Source organism: Physeter macrocephalus, chromosome 10 (genome assembly GCF_002837175.3).
Source record: "Physeter macrocephalus isolate SW-GA chromosome 10, ASM283717v5, whole genome shotgun sequence".
Lineage (NCBI taxonomy): Eukaryota > Metazoa > Chordata > Mammalia > Artiodactyla > Physeteridae > Physeter > Physeter macrocephalus.
The window spans coordinates 32,355,161-32,375,973 of NC_041223.1; the positions used below are offsets into that span (position 1 = coordinate 32,355,161).

The following is a 20,813-nucleotide window of genomic DNA, read 5'->3' on the forward strand; positions in this document are numbered from 1 at the left end:
ATCGGCAGGCGGACTCTCAACCACTGCGCCACCAGGGAAGCCCTCTGGGTTCTCTTTTATCCACTGTATTAATGGTTTGTTCTTTTTCCAAAACATAGTGCCACAGAACTCACCTTCTGTCTTAATTCTCTTAACCTTTGCTCGAACAATGAGCTTCTGATATCTTACGGGCAGGATTGAAGCCAGCAGAGGACCTTGAGCAGTAGCATTGGGTTCTATAATTAAGAAAGTAGGGGCTTCCCTGGTGGCGCAGTGGTTGAGAGTCCGCCTGCCGTTGCAGGGGACACGGGTTCGTGCCCCGGTCCGGGAGGATCCCACATGCCGCGGAGCGGCTGGGCCCGTGAGCCATGGCCGCTGGGCCTGTGCGTCCGGAGCCTGTGCTCCGCAACGGGAGAGGCCACAACAGTGAGAGGCCCGCGTACCGCAGGAAAAAAAAAAAAAAAAAAAAAGGAAGTAGATGCCTTAGCTTGCGCCTTCCATAACAAAATGCCATATACTTTCTTGCTTAAACAGCAAGTCTATTTCTCACGCTTCTGGAGGCTGGAGGTCCAAGATCAAAGAGCCAGCTTGGTCAGTTTCTGGTGAAGACCTCCTTCTTGGCTTTAGGTGGTTGCGTAATCTCTGCGTCCTCACATGGCGAGATGAGAGAGCAAGAGAGAGCGAGAGAGAATGAGCAAACTGTCTGGTGTCCCTTCTTAGGCTAGTAATTCCATCACGATGACCCTACCCTTATGACCTCATCTAAATCTAATTCTCTCTCAAAGGTCCCATCTCCAGATACTATCACTTTGAGGGTTAGTGCTTCAATACATGAATTTTGGGGGGATGCAGTTCAGTCGATGGAAGTAGGGGAGTTAGGAAGGCAGGAGGCACAGGGGTGATGAGAGATGCCTGGGACAGATTGTAGAGATCTACCAATGTCAGCTTCACTGGATCCGGTGCTAATGTCAGTAGTTCTGAGACTTCTGCATTCTGTGGAGCAATACATTTTAGAAAAAGGTTTGGAGCCAGTTATTTTTCCAAGTAAGCATGTTGAAGTAAATCTGCCATTCTACTGCAGTTTTTATTGAGAAAAATACAACATCTAAACAATGTAGGAGGAATACAGTCTGAATAAAAGATACTTTGAATTGAATAAGATTGGCTCTACTTAAAAAACTCACCAAATTGCCCTTTTGTGAACCAGTGAAAACTTTGTGGTGGGTGGATAGTGAAGTTTACTTCCATTATATAGAATGACTTTTTTAAGTTTTATGTTTTTTCATTTTGACAGAGGTTAATCTCTTCAGAGCTGCTACTGAAACATATTTTCATTAAGTTCCTGTAAAGCAAACCTTACCTTTTCTCTACAAGTGATATCTTGTTTATTTAAATATCTAATGTGTTTTATTCGTAATAAAAAAAAATCTTTTTTTTTCTTTTTTTTTTAAGACTATGGTAGGTGAATGTGAACATATAATACTCATTGACTTAAGAATTGCTTGTTAGGGGAGCAGTATGGTATGGTAGCAGGGTCAAGTTATACAAATGCATATGTGGATCCAGCCATAAAGGGTCTGACTATCTTGGTCCTGATTTGTTAATGTAAATATCTATTCCGGGGGGAAAAAACAAGCTGAATTTAAATTGTGGAAATGTAAAGGCGCGGTGTTGGTGTTGTAGAATAAAGGAAGATAGGTTGTTTTTCAGATCTCTCTGACCTGAATCTTTTTTTTTCTTTTTTTTTTTTCCCTGTATGCAGACCTCTCACTGTTGTGGCCTCTTCCGTTACGGAGCGCAGGCTCCGGACGCGCAGGCTCAGTGGCCATGGCTCACGGGCCCAGCCGCTCCGTGGCATGTGGGATCTTCCCGGACCGGGGCGCGAACCCGCATCCCCTGCATCGGCAGGCAGACTCTCAACCACTGCACCACCAGGGAAGCCCTGACCTGAATCTTAAAATAAATATTTTCCTTTAGTGACTTTAAATTTTTGCTTCCATATGTAGTTGTATTCATATGACAAATGGATGTAGGATTACCTTTTGTATCCATCATTGTTCAATTTAGGATGACAGTATAATAATAAAACAGGGATTTATCAACTTTGTAACTATATCATGATACCTATAAATCTAGATTAAAATGAGCCTCCATTTAAATATTGTGTGAATGAATAAGCAAATTCTTGTACAAATGAATCAAAATCCAGTTTTCAGTATTTAAAAATGAAATATCTATATATTTGAATGGTTTTTCAATACCAAAATGTATATATCAGTTTATAAATAAAGATGATTAGACTATACGTGGTACACATGTATCAGTACTTTTGGTGTCTATTTATGGGTGTATTTAAATGACATGAAATAAAAACAAAGTTGAGGGGTGCAAACCCAAAGCAGTGTAAACACGATACAAAAAAAACGAGGAAAGAATTCCTAGCAGTAGTAGAATAGTAAGCAATTATAATCATAGGATTACAATTGTACCGTTAAAACTATTCTTTATGTAAAATGTTCTTCTTCCTTGGGCTTCCCTGGTGGCACAGTGGTTGAGAATTTGCCTGCCAATGCAGGGCACACGGGTTCGAGCCCTGGTCTGGGAAGATCCCACATGCTGCAGAGCAACTGGGCCCGTGAGCCACAACTACTGAGCCTGCACGTCTGGAGCCTGTGCTCCACAACAAGAGAGACCGGGACAGTGAGAGGCCCACGCACCGCGATGAAGAGTGGCCCCCGCTTGCCGCAACTAGGGAAAGCCCTCGCACAGAAACCAAGACCCAACACAGCCAAAATAAATAAATAAATTAAAAAAAAAATAAAAAAAAAGAGCTGCTGATGGGGAAAGGCAGTATATTATTAAACAAAAACCAAAAACAAAAAACTTCCTTTAGTGGGTAGAACAGGCAGCAGGAGGATGACTTTTTCTTTGGCCCGTGTGTATTTTCTAGCTGAGGAATGAAGTAACTTGGAACCTAGCTGGGCTTTCCTACTGAGCATGCCCTTTTCCAGCAGGGTCTGGCCTGGGTGGGGCCGGCCTTGCTCATTAAGCTGTGAGAAGCTGGATTTCCATCAGCTTTCCAGTCTTCTAATGACAGGGAACAGCAGACAACGGGCTCAATGTACTTTTTAAAAATCTGAGTATGTATTTGAAGGGGGAGATTTTTAGGAAATTTCTGTTGTAGCAGTTAGCTTTGGTGATATATGCTTGTTTGTTTTTGCTTTTGAAGAAAGTTTGCCTTTGGGACTATCAGTATCTAGGAGACTGAAAATTTGGATAATACTAATGTACAGAGTAGGTGGAATCTGATTATGTGTACTATCTGGCAATGGAATATGTTCAGTTATATTTGAACCAAGCACTGTGAAACGTACGTATGTATTTTTAGACCATTTATTTGCAAAATTCAAATGTTGAATTTTGTCAGGTTATCTTTAACATAATTGCTTCTTTAGGTTTGACCTATGAGAATAATGAAGCCATCTGGTTTTATATATTTGCCCTGCTGTTTCACAATTGATTTGTTCAGTGGTACAGTACACTGTACGAAAGTTAATTATTCCTAAAGCACAGTGAGGACTATGTAAGGTTAATAGTGTACAGTTATTTTTTTTAACATGTTAAAGGATGATAGATTTTAATTAGCATGAAGAGGAAGCATTTTATAAATTAACTCCTTTGATTAAAAAAATGTATTGTGGCTAGCAGAGATTTGAATTTGTTTTTTAGCATCTGCAGATTAGTGGCCATTAAGAACTGTCAAGAATTGTATATTGTTTTAATGCTGTCACAGCCTAAGTAAATATTAATTGAATAGTAGGTGTCAACATCTTTTACTGAATATTTAATCTGTTGTCACATTGAAGAAATGTGAAAACTCACCGTGTTGCCCAGATTCAAGCATCCAGACTTAGAAAAAAGCATCTTCATGCTTTTTCTTGATATACTTTACCAGTCTAACAACCTTCCTTCCAAAAGAACAGAAAAAATCGTCTTCCTGCTTTTTCTTGATATACTTTACCAGTCTAACAACCTTCCTTCAAAAAGAACCTTGTTTCGATGCTACTTTCTAACAAAGTGAAAAGCAGTACTACTGTGATGGCCAGATGACCTCTGTAAGTTCCTTCTTTATTGTTGACACTGCAGGGAATGTTTTTATAAGACTGAGGTAATTACCTAGTATTTTTTTGGGGGGGGTGCATGTATCCTTGTGAAGTTTAAGTTTTCTATTTTTAGGTTCAACAAAGAATTGTTTCTTCAAATTATTGGCAACTGGGGAGGGCATAGATGACTGTGGAGTTGATGCTGATGATCTGGACAGCCATTCATAGGACCCACACCTCCCCTGTGGACCATCTCCTTTGGAGTGTTCCATTGCACATTGTATGGTGTACTGATGACCTATAGTTTAACGTCATAGCTGGATCACAGCGTTGGAAAGGGAAATTTTAAACTTTGACATTTTGTTGGCTTGAAATTTTTGGTGGAGTCCAAGCGTTGAATGCCTGGCATATTCTCCAACAGACTCCTCTGCCAAATCACGTTTACAGATGTTGAATTTTGAGAATCTTACCTCCAAAGAAACAAATATATTTAGCCAAAGTAAAAACTTGTCCTGGCCAGCCCCACCTAAAAAGTAGTTATTTGAAACTTTTGCTGAGTAGTTTTGAACTAAACCAATGCTCACAGTAGAACTACTTGAGGGAAAAAAGTTTTTAAGCATTCCAAATGGCATGTCTGTAATTGCATTGTAGTTACAGCTTTTCCCGCCTGGTGAAAGTTGCTTTTATCATACCAGGCTTGTAGGGTCCACATGCTAACAGTCTATGGCACTTTCTGCTGACCAACTGGAAGGCTGGCGTCAACAATGGGATCTGCTTACCTAAGCGAGAAAAATCGGTCAGTTTATAGTCTCATATTTTAAAAACACATGCTATGCGTTGACATAACTCTTTGGCAGTGCTGTAAATATTGTAAAATGGTAGAAGAGCTAACGACCAAAACTTAAAAAGTGAATTCTATTTTTTGACAAGGTTTAGATATTTACGCCTGTCAACTGCAGCGTTCCAAAGCTTATGGAGAAGAGGATTTGAAAGCGCGAGATCAGTGTAGGCTCCAGCCTGGTGGCCTTGTCATAGTGTGGGGAGTTGATTGAGTCTGACAGGCTTTTGTCTTATGACCTATTAAAGTGCAGCGTCTGCAGCCTGTGCATTTGTCCTGTGCAGTTAACCTTGGTGGATTTGTCGTTAGCTTATTTGGGAAAAGCCTGCCGAACCGAACCGCTGTTATTTTTTAGCTAAAGAATTTAGAGTTCGATTCATAGAAAAATAGTATTAGATTGGTTGTAGATTACCACTTGATACTAAGTGAGTTTACCGATGGGGCTGAGTAAGGATCCCATGCAGAAGGTAGTTGTGGGATGAGCTCTGACAAAGTATACTCCCTCGTATCTGTAACCACCAGGAGGGAATTTTGGTGGTGTTTTTGCTCTGTTTTGAGCCTGGTTATGACATCATCAGAAGAAACTGCACGTAAGTGTATTTTTCTTCTCTCTAGAATGTTCTATTTAATGATGGTGGTCCAAAGAAATGCTCCCCGAACGCTAGAAACATCACAAAAGGCATCGAGAAGCCACCGGCTGCGTAACAACAGTGCACTGGGAACATGCAGTTACTCATCTGCACAGAAGACTCCCCCCTTAATGGGAGTAGAGGAGCAGATACTGGGCGGGGAAGGGGTGTGGACAGGAAACATGACATCCTCGTGCTGGTCAAGCCAATTTTATTCCTGCCTTTCCCTATAAATGAGGAAACTGCTGACCGAGATTGGAGATGTTTGTGTGTGACCAGCTTAGGAATTTAGTAAGAATCTTCCCCATTCTGTTGTACTCTCCTTTGAAAACATTTCCTCAACTTTCAGAGACATCTGTTTCCAAGTTCCCTGTTCCAACTCCTCCAGCAGAGAATTTAGGAATAATCTTTTTGGCCTACCTGCGTAGGCACCAGTATTATTGTTAGCAAAAGACAGCTTTTTTTTTAACTCCACGTTGAGGAGAAGGAGGATAAAAAGCTAGCAAGGTTTCCTAAGGCACTATTAGGAAAAACTCTTAAGTTGTTTTTTTTTGTTTTTTTTTTTAATAGATACTTGATATACTTCTTAAAAGATGTCTGGCTGCTCTAAAAGCTTAGGTTTTGAGCTTGTCCCACTTTGGAGAGCAGTCTGTACAGGATAAGAGGTGGGTTTGTGAAGTATGCTGAATCGGAGGTTAGCAGAAATCGGTTTCTTTGAGGATATAGAGATAATCTTAAACATCATATGCCAGGAAATCAGTTTTATTTTAGGCTATCTTAATGCTGCTGCTAAGCTGGAATAGACTGGAAGGCTTTTGCACCCAGACTGTTCTGAGGCCAGAACTATGTGACAGGGCAAGGTGACACCATCACTTGTGGCAACGTGGCATTCGGGTTGTCTCCAAGGAAGCCGACCACTTGTGCTGGGTTCACTTAACATGTAAGATACTTTAATGCATAAGTATTGCCTTCCTAATAAAATGTTTACGTGCTTCAGTTTGTGCAAACTTCTGCTCAGTGAAAATTTTGTCTCCATATCTGCTCCTTTGTACCTCATCTACCCAGGGTCAACCACCGTTCCCCATAATCACTGCTGTTTTCTGTATGCATACAGGGGCAAACATGTGCATGTGGGTTCACGTACTTATACCTCCCACACACTTTGCTTTCAACCCACAAGGTGTAGCATATCATATGTGCTATCTGAATCTTGCTTTCTGTGCTTAACATGGTAACTTGGAGATATTTCTATAACAGGAGTGGAAACCTTCCTCTTTTTATTTCTTTATAGCTGCATAGTATTCTGTCGTATGAATGTAGCATAATGTCACCTATTGATGGACATTGATCTTTTGCTGTTACAAGCAGTGTTATAGTGAATCATCCGCACATAATTTTACTCTTTTACCGGCAACTCTCTGAGAATGCCTCTGTTGCCATAGTCTTGCTCAATGATTACATAATTGAGCTTTTAGATTTTTCCATTCTGAATTTTTAGCTTGTATTTATTTTACTATGGGTGTGGTAAGCATCTTGTCATGGGTTCATGTGTCCCTTGTATTTCTTTTCTTCCTGTTAACTCTGTACTCATCCAGTAGCCACTTTTTTCCCTATTGCGGGGGGTTGGTCAGCCTAGCCGACATAATTTGTTTTGGCGTTTTTGATGGTGAGGGAATTTATAATCAGGACTATTTTATTTGGCTTTTTATTCAAATTACTTAAGTTTTGCTAGAGAGCAAACATGTTTCTAGCAAATACAATTAAGTGTGAGAATTAAGTGCTCCTTAAAAAGCATGATGCCCATTTGTATTTTATGAGTGTTTAACCAAGCTTTGCCATGTGTGACTTCCTGAAGAGATGACAGTGGTAGTTTTAAAGAAAACCGTGTCTGCTTTTCAAAACTAATTTCTAAATTTAAATTACCAAAATTTCTGAATTAGTGACAAGTGGTTTAAATATATGTTAATGCTAATATTGGTACCTCTGTCCCCCACTAGGCTTCTTTCATCTGTATTGCTGATATCTGGTACATATGCTATGAAAGTCCTCAAAAAACATTTGTTTTGAAAGAAGGGGCTAAGATAGTGATATAACCCACATCCTGAAAGTGGGTAAAACTTATCAGGGGCTCAATTAGAACATGTTGCTTAGGATTGTAAACTACCAAATGGCAGTAATAGCTTATTGATTTTTGTTTGTCAACAAATAATGAACTTTAAGGAATTATGCTAGGTGCTGGTTATACAACAGTGAAGTTGTTTGGGATTGGTGGCAGGATTGCCTAAGGTCTCTGGAGCTGTGTGGCCTGGGTTTGGATCCTGGCTCTTCCATTTATCGGTCGTGTGGCTCTGATCATGTTATTTATCCTCCTTTTACCTTCATCTGCAACGTGGGCGTAATTTTGTTCCTACCTCAGAGGGTTGTGAATTAAAGGAATTGCTACATGCAAAGTCTCTAGAATAGTGCTCAGCCGATAGCTGATATTATCATTATTTATTGTTATTTCTGTCCTTACTCTTAATGCTATCACTACCATTAGTGAAGAAACAGATACAGTCCCTTCTTTTATAGAATCCCTATATGATGAGAGTGACCCGCCGTTTATTATGAATTTATTATGTGCCAGGCACTTTATGTATAGCATCTAATTTAATCCTTAGAGCCACCCGGCAGGTACGTATTAATATCCCTGTTTTGCTTATGAGGAAGCTGAGACTCAGTGAAGCTAAATAACTTGTCCGTGGTTATGTGGCTAGTATGAAACAGAGCTGGAATTCTAATCCTGGTCTGTTTAGCTCCCAGACTTCATCTCCAAACCATCATGTTATTTTATCCAAAGATTAGTTCGTTTCGCATGCAAAGAATGTAGCTCCAGCTCTGGCCTTTACAAAAATCAGGGCCCCATCTGAGAGAAGGAATTTGAGCAAAGGCAGTTCATCAGTAATTCTGACCATACAACTCAGTGCGCATAGTTGATTAATGAAGAGCCAGCAGTGTTCTGGATGTCTCTGTCACCTTGGTGAGGGTGCGCTGTCAGAGTGCCCAATATGACAAGGTTTATCTGCATTTTGATTATGAGAATGATGTGCAGTATTGGGATCCTTGACGATTTATGCACAGCCTCTGGTGTACTGAGCTCCAGGAAGGGGCAGCTCTTCCTAGGATGACCTAGTTGCTTGTGGAGGAGACTGCCTGGCACAGATTTCTTTCTTGACTTGATTCTTGATGAGAACAGCAGGGGCTTGCTGTTAACAAATAATATTGTTAGCAATTATCTTGGGTGTTATTTGACTTGGACATTGTGGAGAATAATGCCTTGGTTTTCTTTTTTTTTTTTTTTTTTTAATTTTTATTTATTTTTGGCTGTGTTGGGTCTTCGTTGCTGCACGCGGGCCTTCTCTAGTTGGGGCGAGCGGGGGCTATTCTTCATTGCGGTGCGTGGGCTCTAGGGCGCGCGGGCTTCAGTAGTTGTGGCTTGTGGGCTCTAGAACGCAGGCTCGGTAGTTGGCACACGGGCTTAGTTGCTCCGCGGCATATGGGATCTTCCCGGACCAGGACTCGAACCCGTGTCCCCTGAATTGGCAGGCGGATTCTTAACCACTGCGCCACCAGCGAAGCCCTGCCTTGGTTTTCATATACCCTCCTCTCTAACATGAAGGAGGGGAACCTTACACTTTGAACTCTAAGATAGTTTATTTGTTTCATTTTTATTTAGAGTTGTTAGAATGAAGAATTAATGGTTTATCTCCCTAACATTAACTCAAATACTAGGTTTTTAAAAACTGAGCATCTGAAAAAAGTGGAACATTTCGACAACCATGGCTCTTAGGCATGAGGGCCGTAAAACGCAGTGGGGAGTAATAATTACCTGAGATGGTTCTGCATGTGCTCCCAGTTTCTTAGGGCTTATTTTCTAATGCTTGCTCAGGTTACACAGAGGCTAATAGTGGCTGCAAGTAACCGCACCCCCGGCTTAATCGTTTAAACCGTAGGGGAGTATGTTATCTCACATAACAGGAAGCTCAAACGCTGGACGCTGGACCTGGCCACGTGTAGCGTGCGCAGTGGTCTGGTCCTCTTCTCTGTGACCCTCTGGCCAATGCCCTCTACTATATGTTAACGTTGTCTTTAGACCTTCCCCTCTCATGGATTATTCAAGATGGTAACAGCCTTTCCAGGAATCATGTATACAGGATTCAGAGGAAGAAGAGGGGGCGTCTCATGGCTCTTTTTAGGAGGAGGAATCCTTCCAGGAGTCCACCAGCAGACTTTTTACATGTCTTTTTGGCAAAGGGAAGGAAACTACCATGATTGCCCTAGACCAGCAGACCATTACCTTGTGGCCTGACCTGGAGCCAGCCTCCACTGGCACGCAGGGGCAAAGCGAGAGAAGCTGAACAAAATTTGAGTTCCGTTAAAAAGTAGAAAGGTTGGAGGAAATTCATGCTCTGAATGTAACCCGATCCTGCCTAGACTTGAATTAGCAAAGGGCTACAGTTCATATCTTTTGTGTATGTGGGTTTAATTTAAACCAGATGTTTGCTTATATCTTTATAGAAATAGTTCTATCTCTCTTAGAGGTCCTTTACCCTTTAAAGAAACCAAACAAGCGAGATAATGTGTTATTAAGGTAACTAGGGTGGGCAGCATTGAATTATTTAAAAAATAACTCTTGTTTATCCTCACCATATAGATAATTTAAACTAACAAATAGTCCCTTTGGAATGTAGTTGTACTTATTTGGATATGGGATATAGTATTTTCTAGACCTTTTGACACTTAAGAAAAATAAACCTACAAGGGAGAGGAATTACTTGCAGTCAGCTCTCAGTCTGCCTGTTTTTGTTATTCCTTCTCCCTCTCCAGATATTTCTTTTTACTGTTTCCTCCCTTTCCTCCTCCTCCTCCTCCTCCTCCTCCTCCTCCACCTCCATTTCCCTCCTTCCCTTTTAAAAAACATGTTGGCTATTTTTTGAGAAGCATCACTCTTATTACTTCCTAAGTAGAGTAAGGTGGTTGCTGAATCATTCCTTTCTTGGGGTTGCTGTTTTGTTTCTCTCACAGTCAGCGCTTTAAGGGAAGGTCGTGGGGCTATTAAAAGACCTTTTCTTGGGATACAGGCTGTTTGGGGAGATGAACATAAGCAAGTGATCGTAGGTATCAGAAAGTGGCTCACCATATCCTCTGCCCGGTCACACGACGGATAAAAACAGGATTTGTCAGAGTGGAAAATGACCGAATTGGAACTGTGTACACGTTGCCAGTATTTTTTAAGTTTAATTGTTATTTGTTACACAGTTTTGTTCCTGCCTCAAAACTCAAAGGAAAGCCTCTCTCCATACCTGCATTTTCAAGTTTAGAAATGCGTATTTCCCCCTTTTGTAAATCTTCAGTCCCCTAACGAATGGATTGAGCTCTGTTGATAGAAATCAAAGACCTCCTGTTGCTTGTGATCTCAGCAGAGGATGGGAGCCACTCAGCTGGCAGCAGCACCTACCCTGTTCAGGGATTTTATTCACAGTGAGGTCTCTTAGAGTAGCACTGGTTCTCTCAAGGTTTTAAGGAAACATCTGGACCCAATCATTAGCATGAACTTCTTGCTTGGAGTTCTTTGTATGAGTGTCTAGAGTTGTGCATGTATCTTCTTGCCTGGCTTTGCTTGCTGTTGTACTCTGATTAAGGGCGAGCGCTTTCAGCAGCATAATGTTACTGGTTATAGGTGGTTTAAGCTAGTGGTAGTGACAGCACCTTGGAACTTACCTCCTTTTTTAAGCATCAGAAGAAAGAACAGTTTCGCATAACACAGCTCCTTACCTAAACAGTGCTGATCCTCTATTGATGATGGTTTTCTGCTTGGTTGTGTGTTAAATGATGCATGCTTTTTTCTCATGGAGCTGTTACAATAATGAACACTTTTGTCAACCCAGATGGAGCATGCCAACATGGTAATTGTGTCAAAACCACATGACTGTCTAATGGGCTGGCTGTTCAGAGCAGGGTTCTTTTTGGTTGCTGATAAGTAGAGAGGTCTTTACTTAGTATGTTATATAACTATACTAACGATGGATTTTAGGTATTTGTAATTAAAGCTTAGTGGAATGAGCATTGCTTGAGTTTGGGAAACTGTAGTTCTTTCTGTTTTGGGCTTTGCCCACCTGGCTTTGTGATCTCAGGCAAATCTCCTAGTCTTTCTGAGCCTCAGTTTCCTTGTTGATAAGATAAAATGAGCGTATTAGGCCAGATGATCTCACAACACTCATTCAGTAAATATTTTTCTGGTGCCCCTTATGTGCCAGTCTAGATGCTGGGAACATAGCAGTGAGAAAAAAGAAAGATCCTGAGATCCCAGCCCTCGGGGCCTTCATTTTAGTAGAGGGCTTGTGTTCCGCTGCAGGAGTTTCCATTTTAGTGGGCAGTGGTATTTAAAGGCTTATCCACATTGGAAACTCTGAGCGCTACAGGCATGATAATTATGGTAAACTGATGTGCTATAATCATGTTTTCTTGATGATGGTAATTTGTTCAAGAAACCATTTTGTCAACAAAGAAGGTAGTGTTTAGGTTTGATTTAAACACTGTTGATCTCTTGAAACTATTTTAAGAATGTACTTATTTACATAAATTATATCTACCCTTATTGAATATTTACAATCCAATTAGCCATTTCCATTGTATTTTATCTTGTAATTTCCCTTTGCATGGACAACACTGCTCAACTCTAAAGTTCGTAAAACTTAAAAGTCTTGCGAGTACAATTGTGGTTGAGGAGGACTGCCTTGTGAGACTCAGTGGTGTGGTGTGGTTTACCTGTGCTCTTTGTGTCTGTAGGAGCACCTTGTCTTTGTTTTTTTAAAAATTTTATTTATTTATTTATTTTTGGCTGCGTTGGGTCTTCGTTGCTATGCACGGGCTTTCTCTAGTTGCTGCGAGCGGGGGCTGCTCTTCGTTGTGGTGCGCAGGCTTCTCATTGCGGTGGCTTCTGTTGTTGTGGAGCACGGGCTCTAGGCACGTGGGCTTCAGTAGTTGTGGCCTGTGAGCTCAGTAGTTGTGGCTCACGGGCTCTAGAGTGCAGGCTCAGTAGTTGTGGCGCACGGGCTTAGTTGCTCCGCGGCATGTGGGATCTTCCCAGACCAGGGCTCGAACCTGTGTCCCCTGCATTGGCAGGCGGACTCTCAACCACTGCACCACCAGGGAAGCCCTTGTCTTTGGTTTTGATCCATCAGCTCAGTTGTGATTACATGGCCAGGTAATAACCTTCAAATATGATTTTCTTGGTGGTGGGAGCTCATTGGTATATATCTTATTTGGGGGAGGGGCAGGGCTAATTATAGCAAATCACAGAATACATTCGTATTGTTCTGTAATCGTTTTGACAGACTGGCATGAATCGTCTTTGAGGACTAAGCCAAGGGCTCTGGTTGATTCTGTCTTTCATACACAGTGGAGTTGTGACTGCGTTACAGAATACAGGTGTGCACAGCTGTGTGTTCCTCCATTCAGTGGCCTTGGACAAGTCACTTAACTTCTACTCTTCCATTTATTACCGCAAAATTGGACTAATACCTACCCTGTAGGATGTTGTGAGGAGCAGAAAGCATAAGCGTGATGTCTGACCCAGTGAGCAGTGAGTGATAGATCTTAGGATTAAAATGCAAATATTAATGCTTTTAACATAATAGTGGGAACTTCAGTTTTATATTTCATTGCTTCTGAAATCTTTTGACCCAATGGTTAGCTCAGACAAGTGTGAGGCTTTTTTGTTTTAATTTTACCAGGGTATTGATTCAGCTCTCAAAATGTAATTAGAGAGTATATGCTGAAAGTCAACTTTGGTCATTTCATGATCAATGTAAATAATATTTTCCACTTAATTGGGACCTGGAAAATGGTACCTTAAAGAAGGAAAAAAGATTTTCTGTGCAATATGGAGCCAGTTCAAGGACTCATGAGGGTCTTACTGGAAGACATGATTTTGAACTTTAAGTGCATAAGAATAAGATGTAAGATTGGACATGTGTATATTATAGTTACCTAACTGTTCCCTCTTTTGTAGCATTGCCCTCAAGGACATTACTGTCCCCTGATCTCCCTGTCTCACTGTGTATTTCTTCTCACCCATGTGCCTTTTCCCTCTGCCTGGCCCTTAAATGTTGGTGGTTATAAGGGTTCTCTTCAGGGCCCTCTAAGCTCGAACTATACTTTTTTTCTAGGTGGTGTCAATGTCACTTGTGCTTTTAGCTTTCACTCATTGATGACAACTCCCAAATCTGTATCTCTAGTGCATATTTGGTCTCCTTTTAAGACCTGTGTGTCAGGTGGCCACAGACTTCTCAGTCGCAGTGAACTGAAAATCAAGTTTAATTGTGTCAACCAGACCTTCTTTTCCTCGGGTTCCCTTTTTCCATGATGGTTCTACCATCACCCAGGCTCTCATAACCTGGGACTTTTCCTGGACTCTTTCTTCTCTTTGACTTGCTATTTTCAGTTAGAAACCACGTCATGTCCAGTCTCTGTCTTTAACGATGGATTCATTTCTTATCCTATACCTCACTGCTTCCTCCAGAGTACAGACCATTATCTTATCATGCCTGGATTATAGCACCAGCCTCCTGGATGCCTTTCTGTTTCATTCTTTTCTCTCATCCTGTACTTTACAGCAAGGTTGGGCTATCCCAAATGTGAATTTGATTACTTAAAGTGCTTATATGACTTCTCATTGCCTTTAAATCAACCTCCAGACCTTTCTTAGCATGACATCTAAAACCTTTTATGTTCTGGCTCCTGCCTAATTCTCCTACTTCATCATCAGCAATTCACTTTCCTCCTTCCCTCACATCCCCACTCAAAAGCCCCCACTTCTCTTGTACAGTGTTTTATTGTTCAGTACTTGTAGTTTCCTACAGGAGGAATATCCTCATGTTTCTACACACTTGCCTATGCCTGGCACATGCTTCCCATTTTGATTCTCTTGCCTGAATAATGAATACTCATTATTTTAAAGCAACTCAAATGTCAGCTTTTGCAGAAAGGCTTGCCTAATGACTCTCTTCTCCTAATCCATGTTAAGTGTTTGTGCTGTGCTTTTTAAGCAGCATGATCTTCATTTATCTATACCCCGACTCTGCTAGCTCCTTGAAGGTGGTCTTTTATTCATGTGCCTAGGACTTGGCATATTGTAGGGGCCCATTAAATATAGGCTGACTGACTGACAATGTTTTTATGCTTGCCTATTACAAGTATGTAACAATTTAGAAGTTATTATTTTTTAATTGAGATATCACCCCTTTAAAGTTTACAGTTCAGTGGTTTTGAGTATATTCACAAGGCTGTTCAGCCATCACCGCTGTCAAATTCCAGAATATTTTCATCACCCCCAAAAGAAACCCTGTACCCATTAACAGTTGCTTCCCATTCTCGCCTCTTTCCAGCCCTTTGCAACCACTAATCTACTTCTTGTCTCTGTGGATTTGCCTTTTCTGGAAATTTTATACAAATGGCCTTTTGTATCTGGCTTTTCCTTAGCATAATGTTTTCAAGGTTCACATGGCAGCATATACCAGTACTTCATTCCTTTTCAAGACTACTTAATTTTCTATTGTATGGATGTATCACATTTTGTTTATCCATCCATTAGTTGGTGGGCATTTGGAATTGTTTCCATTTTTTGACTGTTATGAATAATGCTGTTAGAAACGTTCTTTACAAGTTTTGGGGTAAACATATGTTTTCATTTCTCTTGGGTATATACCTAGGAGTGGAATTGCTGGGTCATACAGTAACTTTATGTTTAATTTTTTGAGGAACTGCCAAACTGCTTTTCAGAGTGGCTGTACCATTTTACATTCTTGCCAGCAATGTTGAGAGTTCCAAAATTTCCAATGACCTCACCAATACTTGTTACTATCTGCCTTTGATTATAGCCATACTAGTGGATGTGAAGTGGTATCTCATAGTGGTTTTGATTTGCATTTCCCTAATGACTAATAATGTTCAGCATCATTTCAAGTTCTTATTGGTCACTTTTTCTTTAGAGAAATTCTACTCAAATCCTTTGCCCATTAAGAAAGTTTCTTTTTTTGGTCTTTATTGTTGAGTTGTAAGAGTTCTTTTTATATTCTGGATGCGGGACTCCTCAGATATATGATTTGCAAAAGACGGTGAATAATATTTTAAGAAACAAGTATAGTACTGATACATGCTACAACATGGATGAACCTTGAAAACGTTATGCTAAGTGAAAATGCCACAAGTTGTATGATTCCATTTATTTGAAATGTCAAATAGGCAAATCTATACAGACTGGAAGTAGTTTAGTGATTTCCGTGGGCTGCAGGAAGGAGAGGCTGGAGGGTAACTATTAATGGTACGGTGTTTCATTTGGGGATGATGAAAGTGTTCTAGGATTAAACGGTGGTGATGGTTGTACAACCTTTTGAATATGCTTAGAATCACTAACTGTACAGTTTAAAAGGGTGAATTTTATGGAATGTGAATTATATGTCAGTAAATCTTTATAAAGAAAAATCAAGTGTATTTTATTTTTTGAACTTTTCAAGTTTGTACCACTTTTGAAGATAGCTGTGAAATTTCCCATTGGTCAGGGTGCCAGGCCTTTGAGTATTTTTATCCTTGGCAAGAGAGGAGACAGTGTGCTGTGTCTGCTGTCCCTACCTATTGTTTTTTTATTTAAAAATTTTTTTTCATTTTTTAATTGAAGTATAGTTGATGTACAATTTTATGTAAGTTACAGGTATACAACATAGTGATGCACAATTTTTAAAGGTTATATTCCATTAATAATTATTATAAAATACTGACGATATTCCCTGTGTTGTACAGTATATCCTTGTAGTTTATTTATTTTATGCATAGCAGTTTGTACTTCTTAATCCCTTACCCCTCCCTATCCTGCCCCTCCTCCTCTCCTTGTCCCCACTGGTAACCACTAGTTTGTTTGCTATATCTATGAGTCTCTTTCTTTTTTGTTATGTTCACTGATCTGTTTTATTTTTTAGATTCCACATATAAGTGATATCATACCGTATTTATCTTTTTCTGTCTGACTTATTTCACTTAATACCCTCCACATCCATCCATGTTGTTGCAAATGACAAAATGTCATTCTTTTTTATGGCTGAGGAGTATTCCATTGTAGATACACACTGCATCTTCTGTATCCATTCTTCTGTTGATATGGACACTTAGGTTGCTTCCACATCTTGGCAATTGTAAATAATGCTGCAGTGAACATTGGGGTGCATGTATCTTTTCAAATTAGTGTTTTGCTTTTTGGGGATATACACCCAGGAGTGGAATTGCTGGATCGTATGGTAGTTCTACTTTTAGATTTTTGAGAAACCTCTATACTGTTTTCCACAGTGGCTGCACCAATTTCCATTCCCACCAGCAGTGTATGAGGGTTCCCTTTTCTCCACGTCCTCGTCAGCATTCGTTATTTGTGTTCTTTTTGAAGATAGCCATTCTCACGGGTGTGAGGTGACATCTCATTGTGTTTTTAATTTTATTTCTCCGATTAACGATGTCGAGCATCTTTTCAAGTGCCTGCCCGTTGTTTTTTTATGTCAGTGGTGCTACAGTTCTTCTAAACTCCCTCTTTGCTTGTGTAAAATTTAGACAGCCAGATACTTTGAGATTTAATTTCAATTTTGTTTTCATTTGTTGTGTGATAGGATTGATTATTAGATGCATTTCCCCCCCCCCACCCCTATGATGTCTTCATTTGGTTCAGGTTGGGACCCTTAGATACTTTTCTTATAATCACATATACTAGGAAAACGGTATATGAGGTTAGGTGGGATGGAGGTTTGGAGTTTTGATTATAGTTTTAGTACCTTTCTTAGAAGACTAATTTTTGCATTAGAATAGTGATGGTGAATTATGGGATTTAATATTGGAAAAAAAAGAAGATATTTTTGTTCCAGATTTAGTTATCTCGCAGTTAAGCCCCCAACGCTTAAAATTCATTTTTATAATAACTAACATTTTTAAAAATTTTGGTTTTAATGTGTGAAATTGCAGTGAAATCTGTCTCAGAATTTTCTAGCATTATCAGTAACATTTTCATATTGTAGAATAAGGAGTACCAAGTATAGAGAAAAGTAATTTTCCTTAAAAAATGGAGTTTTCCTGAAAAAGTTGAATTTTGGGGGGTGAATTATTGTTTATAGCTAGATGAAATCAAGCAAAAGTAATCTTTCTAGAGCTTTTGATGTTTTGAAGTTTTCTCTGTACAGAATCAGAGAGTTAATTCTATTGCGGTGCTGGTTTTGGTTCCTTGATTCTGATAGAGAATTATAAACTTTAAGGGTAGCGGTCTCCTTTGTCTCTTGTGCTTCTGAACCCTCTTTTTCTAAATGTGTTTTCTCCTGTCATCTTCCTGCCATTCCCCTTCCCACCCTTCCTTACCCTGCCCCTTGCCTCCAAACTAAAACCGGGAGAGTTCGTAAAATAACCTTTGGTGATTTTGTTTTGTTTATAGAGTAAGCTGTGACCATGACTACTGAAGTGGGCTCCGCATCTGAAGTGAAGAAAGAATCTGACCAGTTGGGAACAGATGCAACCAAGGAGAAACCGAAAGAAGTAGCAGAAAATCAGCAGAATCAGTCATCTGATCCAGAGGAGGAAAAAGGCTCCCAGTCACCTCCGCCAGCTGAAAGCCAAAGTAGTCCACGCCGCCAGAAGAAAGAGAAGGATCCGTCTGAGAGCAGGGGGATTTCTCGATTCATCCCCCCGTGGCTTAAGAAACAAAAGTCCTATAACTTAGCAGTGGCCAAAGACGGAGGAGGTAAAAAAGAGCCTACCCAAGCTGTTGGGGAAGAGCAGATTTTAGATAAGGAGGAATCGCTTCCTGAAGAAGAAAGGCAGGCCAAGGGTGATGCTGAAGAAACAGCCCAGAGAAAACAACAGGAGATTAAGGTCGACGTCGAGGAAGAGAAACCTCTGGTGAGCAGTCTGGAGACACAGGTGTGTTTGAGAAGTGATTGGAAGTGAAAGCTTTGATGGAATAACCGTGTTAACAAAAAGGATTTGTTTTGAATCATTGTCAGTGATCTTATATTAAGATACTGCTTTGGCTTACTGTATCTGGAATATGGGTCTTAGAGGGTCTACCACAGCCCTCTCCTGTTATTCCTTTTAAAACTTTCAAAATAATAAAGCAAAAAAAAAAATCCCCTGTATATGCAGATCATAAAAAAGTCATATCTATTCATTTTAGGGTTAGACAGGTACTCTCAGAATCCTTCTAGCTCTCCTTTTAAATAATATGCACTTTTGTATCTTTGATTTATTTAGGGGTTCAGTGGATAGGAAGAAGTAGATTTGTATGTGTGTGCCTTTTGGTTGCCTGATGAAGCCTAGGTTTTGCCATGGTATGAATTTGTAATTAGAAATATTATTTGACATGGTATTTAAATTGTAGTTGCTGGGACGTAGTTTCTTTTACTCATTTAATGCTGACGTTGCCAAATTGGCAAAATGAGAAAATTGGAGGTGGACTGGGGGAAAGAAAATGTAGGAAAATACCCCTTCTGGCAAAGTTTTTGAAGTCTTTTAGGCTCGCACTGTTTATAACAATCACAGTTCTTACTTAAGATTTTCCTTTTTCGTGTGTTGCCTTCTGCAAATTGGTCACCTTTAGTATGAACTTAATGTTTTTCCTCCACAGCCTGTTGAAGAAGTAAGTAAGGAGAGAGAAGAGGAGAAGGTAAAGGAAATACAGGAGGACAAATCGGATGAAGCAGCAAAAAGGGAGACAAAGGAAGTTCAGACCAATGAGCTAAAAGCAGAGAAGGCCTCTCAGAAAGCCACCAAGAAGACCAAAACTGTTCAGTGCAAAGTGACCCTCCTAGATGGCACCGAGTACAGCTGTGACCTGGAGGTGAGACGGGGAGCTGATAGGAGAACTATCTTGATGTGTGGAATGACAGCAAAAGTATCGTCTGCCCTCATTTGTGGCCTGGCACAGTGAATAGATTTTTGTGTTCCTATAAGATAGTTTGTCGTAATTCTGCATTAAAAATAAAAGCAAAACAAGAAAACATAGAAGAGGGTCAGCATTTCCATTAGAAACGATAGTTCCTGACCCTTAAGGGTAAGCAGGGCCAATGTTCTGCCAGGCTGCACTGGTCATGTGTATTGGCTGGTGTCTGTTGTGGATGGGCATTAAATAGTTTGAATATTACCCATGGCCATAAGTGTTTCACTGGAGGAGAAACGTTGCACTGGGTTGAAATTTCAGAGTAATGAAATTTCAGCAGTTTAATCGCAAGTGTTTTCATCCCGAGACAGATAATGATTTAAAATCTAGCTTATTTAATTTAGTTTCGTTTAATTAAAAAAACACTCTTGATTTGCAAAGCATATAATTGATTAGCACTGATGCTGACCAAAGCCAATGTAATTTTTAAAAAGCATTTAATGCCTTATTTTATGACAATCAAAAGAGCCTGTTGCTTTTCATAGCTGAGTTACTTTATTTACATGACGTATACTAATAGCTAATGTTTACTGAAGAACTTTGAATGAGTTATCTCGTGTGATATTTATAAGACTCTTTATGAGGTAGATGTTATTATGGGTATTCCTATTGTAAAATGAGGGAATGTAAGACTTTAAAGAGGTTAAGTAACTTGCCCAAAGTTTCCCAGCTAGTTAGTGGTTGAACCAGGATTCCAACCCCAGCAGTTTGACCGTGGAGGTCGTGAACCTGACTGATGAACTACTAAGGTGACTGCTTCATGGTCCTTACGTTTACCTTTGTATTAGTTATGTAGAACTTAATTTTACTCATTTAGTTACAGTTGTTCTGCTATGTTAGTTGTTTTGAGAAAACGAATACAAAAGATGATTAAAAATCCTTAAAGCTCTCAGGGAGAGAGAATAATACTGTATATCTCTCAGTAGTAGGGGTAGGGACAATAAGGAAACAGTAGAACCGTGTTCTGAACCTGACTCAGTTACATTGTTTTTGATCACATGTCTCTCATTTTTCCTACCTATCCTAGAAGTTAGGAAGTCTAGATTTTGAGAATCAACTTGTTGATAACTTGTTAGGTGACCTTGAGTCACTTACTCAACCTCTGTGGGTCAAACTGAGGCCCAGAAATTTACTTTAGAATATAGGATTACTTAGATAATCTTGAAGGCCCCTGTCATCTATCACCAAAGCTCATGGTTGACCAATGTGCTTTATGGTTTAAATCTATTTTTGTTCTCTGTCATTTAAAAAAAAGTCATATATTT

At 39.9% G+C, this 20,813-nt stretch overlaps 1 protein-coding gene across 16 annotated transcripts in view; it reads left to right on the forward strand.

The window, feature by feature from the left end:
* EPB41L2 (erythrocyte membrane protein band 4.1 like 2) overlaps window positions 1–20,813 on the forward strand; it is a 214,214-nt gene that overhangs the window by 80,967 nt on the left and 112,434 nt on the right. For 12 of the 16 annotated variants that reach the window (XM_024122552.3, XM_055087505.1, XM_024122557.3 and 9 more), the window contains 2 exons: window positions 18,049–18,533; window positions 19,237–19,449. In XM_024122552.3, coding sequence (XP_023978320.1) covers window positions 18,063–18,533; window positions 19,237–19,449 — 684 coding nt within the window. In that variant the 5' untranslated portion in view covers window positions 18,049–18,062. The remainder of the gene's footprint in view (window positions 1–18,048; window positions 18,534–19,236; window positions 19,450–20,813) is intronic. The other 4 variants (XM_024122563.3, XM_024122558.3, XM_055087508.1 and 1 more) reach the window with 1 other exon arrangement.